This window comes from Ipomoea nil, unplaced genomic scaffold, assembly GCF_001879475.1.
Source record: "Ipomoea nil cultivar Tokyo-kokei standard unplaced genomic scaffold, Asagao_1.1 scaffold2663, whole genome shotgun sequence".
Classification (NCBI taxonomy): domain Eukaryota; kingdom Viridiplantae; phylum Streptophyta; class Magnoliopsida; order Solanales; family Convolvulaceae; genus Ipomoea; species Ipomoea nil.
In genome coordinates this window covers 295-10,652 of record NW_017619091.1, presented here as the reverse complement: position 1 = coordinate 10,652, position 10,358 = coordinate 295, and the positions used below count along the sequence as shown (strand labels likewise).

At 32.5% G+C, this 10,358-nt stretch overlaps 1 protein-coding gene across 1 annotated transcript; it reads left to right on the top strand.

The window, feature by feature from the left end:
* Positions 1-326: 326 nt before the first annotated feature.
* On the top strand, positions 327-1,744 carry LOC109155017 (spermidine hydroxycinnamoyl transferase-like; the record flags this gene model as incomplete). Its single annotated transcript, XM_019302745.1, has 4 exons — positions 327-519; positions 721-1,117; positions 1,235-1,472; positions 1,616-1,744. Coding segments are annotated over exons 1-4 (957 nt in total), but the record flags the coding sequence as incomplete, so codon positions are not given.
* Between the last annotated feature and the right edge of the window lie 8,614 nt (positions 1,745-10,358).

Here is a 10,358-nt window from a genome sequence, read left to right as displayed (position 1 = left end):
AAGTAATGTTAACTCTTTATGCATACTATAATGTAATAGAGTTGGTAGAATGACAAATTATTCGATAGACTTGGGTCCTCCTTGCAAGATGGAACCGTGTCTAAAAATACACAATTTACACACTGAATATTCACAATTTAAATTGTGAATATTCAGTATATAAATTGTGTATTTTGATCCGGATCCGCCTTGCAAGGTGGACCCGGGTCCATGGCATAAGTGCATAACTATTGCCTTTAAATACAAGTATACAACCAAGAATTATCCAAGTAGAAAAAAGAAGAAGAAGAAGAAAAAGATTATATTGAAAAGAAAGCAAAAATATAATGAAGGTGAATGTTAAGAGGTCTTACGTAGTTAAACCATCAGAGCCAACATGGAGTGGCCTTCTCTCCTTATCGGAGCTTGATCAGATCGCAACCATGATGCATGTTGAAACCTCTATTTCTACTCTACTCCTTCCACATTATCCCAGACGCCATTATCGATACCTTGCGACTCTCTCTCAGCCAAGTCCTGGTGCATTTTTACCCCTTGGCGGTCGCCTGAGCTGGACTAGTGCCGGCGGCAGCTCAGCCTCGTGCTTAACTGCAATGCCGCTGGCGTCGTCCTCGTAGAGGCGGAATCCGACGCCGTGTTGGCCGATCTCGGGGACTTCTCGCCTGCCCCGAGTTAAACCACCTGGTTCCTAGCGTAGACTACAGCGGTGATCCTATCCAGGATATTCCCTTGTTCGTGGGCAGCTCACTAAGTTCAGATGCGGAGGAATTAGCCTTGGGTTTGCGATATCTCACGTTGTGGCTGACGGACATGGTCTCTGCCATTTTCTGTCGGAGTGGGCTAATCTTGCCTCCGGGAAACCATTGAGCTCCGCCCCTTTTCATGACCGGAGGAGACTTCTCCGCGGGGTAGGAGAATCATCTTCTCCACAGGGAGGTCCTCGTCGGGTTTTCGATCATTCTCCTCCGCTTATCGTTGGCCAGTCCAGCGACGAAAGCGAGAGGATGAAGGAAACCAAAGTATCCACGCTGAGATTAAGTAAACCACAGATTCATGCACTAAAAGCTGCCGCCAACAATGGTCGGAGTTATAATGCCAAACCGCGAGACTATACCAGGTACGAGTAGGGGTGTATACGGATGGAATCCAGTCAAATATCATATTTTCTATTCCATTCAAATTTCACTATATATATATTGGAATTCATATTCTTATTGGATTTATTTGAATTCAGGTACGAGGTGATAACCGCCCACATATGGAGGTGCGCATGCAAAGCGCGAAGCCATAAACCCCAACAGCCCACGAATTTATGCTTCTCTGTCGATATCCGCAGGCGAATGGAGCCTCCATTGCCAGATTCGTATTTCGGTAATGCGGTCGTTGACGTGGTGATCCATGGCGGCGTCTCGGGGAGATTATCTCCGGGCCACTACAAGACGTGGCTTCTAAAATACGTGAGGCAATCGATGGTGTAACCTCGGAGTACGTGAACTCTTCAATAGATTTTTATAGAAATGAAGTGGATGTGATTAAGAGGCAAGAATTATTAGGAGTCTTGTTTGGTGGGAATCCAAATCTGAGCGTTATAAGCTGGGTGGGTCTTCCGATTCAGGGACTCGATTTTGGGTGGGGGGAAGAGATTCATATGAGCCCTGGAAATCATGACTGTGATGGGGACGTTTTGATCCTTCCAGGTCCAAACGGAATTGATGGGACGATGGGTCATTGCTGGTTGCTGCATGTTTGCAAGTTGATCACATTCAAGATTTCAATAAATATTTCTATCAAGATATCAACAATTTGTGAAGGAGACGGTACAATAGTTATATATTGCACAATGCATGTGCCCGGCCTAAAACAACTTCGTTTTTTTTATGTTAAGATTTTATGTGCATTATGTTAAGAATTTATGTGTATTATATTAAGAACTTATGTGTATTATGTATTATGTTAGATTATGTGTATTTTTTTTATGAGTTTGTGTATTCTACTATATAATTCTGTACATTCGAAATATGAGATTTTTTTTATATATTTTTTAAAAGTTAACGGCGGAAAACGAAATTTCTAAAAAAGAAACTGATACAAAACGACATCTTTTGGCCAGGGCATTGTGAACAAATCTAATTAAATCTTTGATCTGCAAGATCTAATGGATGAGAAATCAAGTAAAAAATGAGCGGGGTCATTTTCATATATATATATATATATATATATATATATATATATATATATATATATATATATTATAATTAGGTTCTGGTGCGATTCTGCGGTTTAATCTGGGTCATTCATCTCGCTTAAATCAACGTTCAGGATTGTCAAAATTAAAAAAAAAAACTCGGTGGCAAATTTGTAATTTTTGCATCTAGGTCAAAATTAAGGTGAGCGGATCTGTGATTAATGTGCGTGAGTTTTGTATATAAGTGCGTGAGGTTTGTGCGTAAGGTGCGTGAGTTTTGTGCTTAATGCGTGGGGTTGTGCTTAACGTGAGTAGTTGTTAAAACTTAAAGTGTGGAATTTTGTGCTTAAATGCGTGAGATTTGTTCTTAATGTGAGTGGAGTTTGTGCTTCATGTGCGTAGGGTTTGTGCTTAATGTGTGTGAAGTTAGTGATTAATGTCAATAGTTGTTGAAACTTAAGGTTTGTGAGTTAATACTTAAAGTGCGTGGGGTTTGTGCTTAATGTGTGCGTGAGTTGTGCTTAATGTGCGTGAGTTTTGTACTTAATGTACGTGAGTTTGTGCTTAATGTCAGTAGTTGTTTGAAACTTAAAGTCTGTGAGTTAATATTTAAAGTGCGTGGATTTTGTGCTTAATGTGCGTGAGATTGTGTTTAATGTATGTGTGTTTTGTACTTAATGTGCGTGAGTTTGTACTTAAGATCTAACACTTAAGGTGCGTGTTTCTATCACTTAAGGTGCGCCATTTCCAGTTTTGAGCATCTTTTTAAATTTTAGCTTTTGGAGTTACAAAAAACTGATTAACCAAACACTTATATTAATTTTTTAACCATGTAAAATAGTTAAAAATAATCAAATAAGCCAAAATTAATAGATAAGCTAACTATCTTACCAAACATGACCAATATATATAACTCATATAATATATTATATATGTATATAATTCTTTTTTTTTTTTTTTACAATTGCCCCCAAATTTGGGGCCAATTGTTTAAAAAAGAAATTAAAATTAATGTATACACATACTATACAGCAGGCAGTGCGCTGCCTGCTGTATAGTATAGGCATATACATGTTCTCTAATCTGGGGCCCCCAATTTTGGGTGCTCTGTGCAAGTGCCCTGGGTAGTCATGCCCAGGGACGGCCCTATATATATATATATATATATATATATATATATATATATATATATAGAAAATCACTCATATGTGGTCATGTCATTAGATTTGGTTGTATTTGTGTCGTTGAATCAGTTTAATCTAACGGCAGTTATAATTCTGAGGATTTTCGCGTGTTTTGGTAAGTAGGGTGTTATGGTAATTACAGTGACCATTTATAGCGGGCGGGTTCCAGAATACACCAACAGTGTTGACAACATACACCAATAGTGTAATAAAACACACCACAATGAAACACACCAATGGTGTATTCTTGTGTTATGATAATTACAGTGGCCATTTATAGCGGCCGGGTTCCAGATAACACCAACAGTGTTGACAACATGCACCAATAGTGTAATAAAACACAACAATGTGATTTTTTCTATTCCGGTGTTTTACGACGAGTTTACCCTTGCAGTTCGGTGGGTAGGAGAATGTGCGCGAAAATACTGGAAAAATCTTGTTTAATATGATTCATTGGATCTATCTAATCTAATGGCCTATAATTGACCATATGACCACACCTAACAACATGGCCACATGTGATCACCCATATATATATATATATATATATATATATATATATATATATATACTAGTTTTTTACGCGCATTGCGCTATTGGGATAATGCCCAATGTTTTTTTTTTTTAAAATAAGTACTTTAAAGTATATTAAGGCAAGATTATATTGAAATTGTTCATGCATAGATAATTGAAGGTTGAATTTGCGTATTTAAATAGGTAATTCTTCTCGCAAAGGTTGAGTCCCCAACCCAAGGGCCCCACACTCCGACCCGACAGAGCATTGTGGGAAGTTGTAAATCACGGTGACTCAATGGTTCAGCAGACAGGACCAAATGCCGGTGCGAACAAGGAATCTACCCACTTTGGACATAATTCCCGCACTGCCGTCGCCGAGGTTCAAACCTTGGTCTCTTCTCCAAACTAAACCATTGAGCTAAGCCCGTGCGGGTTAAATAGGTAATTCTAAGTTTACAAATGCAAGATAATATAGTCAAGATTGATTATAATTGTCATAAAATAATTGTATAGGTATGGTTGAAACCAAATACGGGACATAAGGGAGAACAAATAAAAATTAGGGCATAAAATATTAAATATATACTAACACTACTGGAAATTATGGAATTTCCGACCACCTGAAAGTGATCTTAAATCAAGTCGAAAACTTTGTTCCGACCACTTTTGGTATCCGGAAAAACCTTTGTTGCTATTTCCGACCACTTTTTGGACTTTTTAGTATCAACTTAATTTAAGATCATTTTCAGGTGGTCGGAAATTCCATAATTTCTAGTAGTGTAATATTGTTTGAGGAGATTTCGACATTAGGATTTGTGGTTAAGTTCTATTAAGACTTTAATATTAGAATTAGATTAATGGTGTAATTGTAATTCTATATTAGACGTTAATATTAAAATTAGACTAACGGTGAATTAACGGTATTTAACGGAAAAGTTAAATGGATAATCATATAATTAAGGATAAATTAGAAAAAACATTAAAAAAAAATTAAAACCTGAACAATTTGAACCATTCATTTGATTTAATAATTTGACGGTCATTTTTTCTACCCAATGTTAATAATTAAATAAATTCGTTGGTCAAATTCGCTAATATAATCCGCTAACTACTGATTGTCAAACAAGGACATTGCAAAGTAGTTCTCACTTCAATTTGTTGTGTGATTTGAATACTCTCTTTGTCACAAAATCTCTCAAGTAGTTAATATGGTTGGCTTTATTAATTATTTTTTTTAATTTTTTCATGGTATATAATAAAATACTTGGTAAATAAATATATAGCATTATTTTGTATTATAACTTTGATATTTAATTAGAAAAATAGTGCACAAAGATAATAGACAATGTAGTGAATATAATCAATTGATGAATTTGAATGTAAATTTTTACATTTGAGAAAAATAAAGACAATATAACTAATGAAAATATTTCTCTTAATTAATTTATTGATAATGAATAATTTTTTTTCACTGAATTAAGACATTGTAAGGACAATGTAGCAAATATAATCAATTAATAAATTTGAATAAAAAGAATTTTTATATTGTAGAAAAATAAAGACAATATAACTAATACAATTATTTCTCTTATTTAATTTATTGATAATGAATAATTTGTTTTTGAATAAAGGCATTGTGGACACATAATTCTAAATTAAAGAAATGCATATCTATAATTTTTTGTTGTAGCTACTAAATTATTATTTATATAATTTAATAAGAGTAAAATAGAGTACTAATTATGCCAACTTTGATTGGGATGAGGTTCGAACCTAAGACTTTTTTTTTTTTTTTTTATTGAAATCAATGAGTAAGTTAACGGTGAACTAACGACAATTCTTAAAATTTTAACGGAATTAGTAACGGTGTGTGGGTATTTTAGGAAATTTTAGTGTAAAATTTAAATCTTATCAATCTTTTAATCAATCTGAGCCATTCATTTGATTAAAATCTGTGACCGCCATTTTTTTCTACCCATTATAGGCCTAACTCTCTTGGGCTCTTATTAGTATATAGTAGATATATATATATATATATATATATATATATATATATATATATATATATATATATATATATATATATATATATATATATAACAAAGTTTTGTTTATTTTCAACCATTAGATTTACTAGATCAATGGTTTGTATTTGTCTACAGGTTCACACACACACATTGTCTTTGGTAGCAATTTTTCAAATTTAGTCATAGACTATCGTTTTTGTCATTTAACACCCAGACTATCATCATTAGGACTGTTTGGTCATTCTGATATCTTTTTTCTGGTGAAACCCTATTTTAGGAAAGTACATTACTTGAATACTGAAAGTACATTATTTTGTATAATGTATATTCAGTATATGAATAATGTACTTTTAGTATATTAAAAATGTACAATATATTCAAGAAAAATACATTATTTGAATACTAAAAGTACATTATTCTGTATAATGCATGTATATTCAGTATACAAATAATGTATTTTTAGTATATTAAAAATGTACTTTTTGTTATATATGGTCCACACAGCACTGTGTGAACCATGTTTCACACAATAATTTGCCTAGTTTAAGGGCTTGGCAAATTATGGTCCACACAGTGATATGTGGATCATAATAAAAAGTACATTTTTAATATACTAAATGTACATTATTTGTGTACTGAATGTACATTATATAATATAATGTACACTTAGTACACAAATAATGTACATCGTCTTAATACAATGTACATTTTTAAAATACTAAAAGTACATTATTTTGTACTGGATGTACATTATTTTACAGTATACAAAATATGATAAACACAGCTTGTGTGGACCATGGTCCACACAATAATGATTGTAGGGACTTTGGTTCTATGCTTGTGTGTATTGAGTATTGCATAAAGGAGATTCTTGTCTATCTAGGGTTCTTGAGATTAAAATGGATTTGTGATTTAATATTGGTCATGTTTGATTCATGACATTCATTAGCATGTTTTTGAAATAATTTTGACCACAACGAATTAGCTAAGTCAAGATTCTATGGCACTCATTACATAATCCTTATGTTCTACTATGAGAATATGATAAATAGAGAGATCTCGATGCTTTGTTTATTTGAAAGACTTGAAATTGAAGTTGGGAAATTCCTAGTCCTAATTTTGATTTAGATGATTACGATAGTGACTTTCTTATTAGAATTCCTACGCCATCCTCTCAATCCATTGGTTCTGTGATTTTTCTCAAATACTTTGGTTGTGTTAGCTTGAATCCTATTTACTTTATTTTATGTTATCCTCTTGTCAATATGTACGTGTTTGTTCCATTTTGTTGATTTTTTGTTGCCTTTGCAATGTTGAGTGTTTAGCTTTTTATTAATTTTCTAGTCATCTAGTGCCTAGTTGCTAAGCTAGTTGTCACGTACCCGCATGCCTACGCTAGTACGCTGCCGAGCAGCCATCGCTTCCACCGTTGCTGCAACCTGGACAGCCCACAAAGTGCTAACAAGGCCGAGAAAATGTTATATAGATGCAGATTATTATCATGGACGAATTTGGCTACGGTCGGAGCAGTCCTCCTCGATGCAGACAATCGCTACATTTCGGGCTTCAGCGCCCCTCCTAAGTTGCTTCTCCCCTTTTATGGCCGAGACGTTTGCATACAAAGAGGCCTTGTCATGGTTAAGGGCGCGTGGAGAAGAGTCTATACAGCTACACACGGATTGTCAAACGTTATGGTGTTACCTATCCGCACCAGACACCCCCGTCTCGATCATATATTAGTAATGTTATCAATAGTTGCAGAATTTACATGTCTGCTTTTAGTTCTTGCTCAGTCACTTTTATTCCTAGATTACAGAATTTACTAGCGCATACTTTAGCTACTACAGCTTTTAATTCTACTATGGCTATGTACTGGGACGACGTCCCACCTGACTCTATTTCAGTTTATCTATAAATACAACCGCATTGGTTGACCTTCAAAAAACAGTATAGATTATTATTATTAAGATTAGTAATTTTAATCTAGAATTGTATTAGTAATAAGAAAGTATGAAAGAATATTTTTATATTAGGAATTGTATTACCATATTTTAATGTACAATTGTTGTATGAATGGGAATTGTATTACCATATTTTTACAATATTGTGTAAACCTCAATTGTATATGAGTCTTTTGGGTGGGAAGTTAAATTGAGGATTTTGTTTTTATATATAGTATAGAAACAATTAATTAGATATTAATTAATTTCCATATAAAATTTTGTTACCAATTAAGATTTATTAATTTTTTTACGAATTAATTAATATTCATATTAGTTTGAACGGGGAAGTTGAAGATGATGATTTTACTTTTATTAATAGTATAGATTATTATTATTATTAAGATTAGTAATTTTAATCTAGAATTGTATTAAGAATGAAAAAGTATGAAAGAATATATTATATTAGGAATTGTATTACCATATTTTAATATACAATTGTAGTACGAATATACAATTCATTGGAACAGAAACCCAAGAAATGGACACTATCCAATTCTAGGTCCTATGGTGACTTCTGTTCTGCAAACTCACATGTGCGGCCCTTGAACGCAGGTGTACAAAGAAAGTTGGAGACGAACTATCAATAATAATAAAGGAAATACGGTTCGGTTGAACGTAAAGGAGGTATCAAGGACTTTGATTTATTTCTTGTTTATTATTATTATTATTATTATTATTATTATTTATTATTATTATTATTATTATTATTATTATTATTATTATTATTATTATATTTTAAATTTTAAATAAAATTAAACGATATATATATTTTCAATCAGTTTTTAATCAAATAGTTCGGTATGGTTAATTAATGTTCGGTACTGTTTGGTTCGGGAAAATCGAACCGAATTGTCCACACCTAAAGTTAATTACTGAAATGGTCCTTGATTATAGAAAAATTACCAATTTGGTCCCAAGTTAATGAAAATCTAACGCCAAAACTAACGAATGACCAAATTAGTCAACAATTTTAAAGTTGAGGACTTAATTGGTCAAAAAAAAAAGTCAAGAATCAAATTGATAATTTTACTATAGTGAAGGGACCATTTTGATAATTAACTCATTCAACAATTAACGAATATATTAAACTAAAACAATTAAATATCTCAAATTTATAAGATAAATAGCCCAAAGTCTCCGTTTAACAGATAATAAAAAAATTATCTCTCTAGGGTTCTCTCCGTTTCGTTGGTTTCTTCCCATCTTTTTCCGGAACGTTGGAGTGGTAGGAAAAATGTAATTAAAATTAAAAAGAAATTAGGAAAATTTAAAGTAGTATCTTAAAATTTAGAAATTGAAATTAAATGAGTCTGGTCGTGAACAATCTTAAACGAACACTAAACGAGTATGTTCATGAACATTATTAAACGGAAACTAACGAACGAGTTTATGAGCTCTTAGCAAACGGACATACAAATGTTCAGACTATGTTCCTTTATTAAACGAGTTCTAAAATTTGCCTATTTATGTTTGTTCACCTTAATACATGAACATAAACGAACACTTACCAAACATGAATACGAGTAGTTTATCAAAAACTTTATTCGGTAACACCCCTAACTAAAACAATTGAGTTTCATGACTCTATCGATTCGATTCAAATTCGACTATATATATGTTCGAATATTCAAATCTCAAATTTGATTCGTATTCGATTGACTCGAATATTCGAATTCAAAATACGTAACTTAATTATTTGTTTACACCCTAAGGTTGGGTTCAATCCTGTGACCTTCCTCAATGGGAGTCACAGAGGTGCCATTTGAGCACAAAATACTTGGCATATCAATACTAGTTATTAAAACTTGCAATATGCGATTAAAAAAACTCAATGATGAATAAAAATAATAGTGAAAATTATATAATCAAAATAAATGTAAAATTATATGATCTTATAAATATTATGAGAAAAAATTATAACAGATAATATAAATAATTAATAAGTTTTGTATAATTAAAAATTATATAAAATTAGAAATAATTTATAAATATACGTTAAAGTAAACACAATGTATAAGTTTTTATATTTAGCCGCATTATTTAATGATGTGAACAACTTAGGGAGAAAAAGAAAAAGAGGACACATTTGGAAAAATTTATGAGTGTCGAAAAAAAAAAAATATAATGAACAAGTTAACACTAAATTTATGGGATAAAAGCCTTTCAAATGAGCCGCAAGTATTGTAGTTGCGCACGTCAGTTACCTTTTTAAATATTATTGCCTCAATGTATAAAATTTTTGCGATTTACTCATTTATTTATTTTGGGATAATAAGCCTTTCAAATGAGCTGCAAATATTGTACATGCGCATACATCCACTTTAATTACTTTTAACACTCTAATAGCTAGCCAAACATATTTTGCTCAAATGACATGTAGTGACTCTTTCAGATGGAAGGTTATGAGATTGAGCCTCACTGAAGTAATGTTAACTCTTTATGC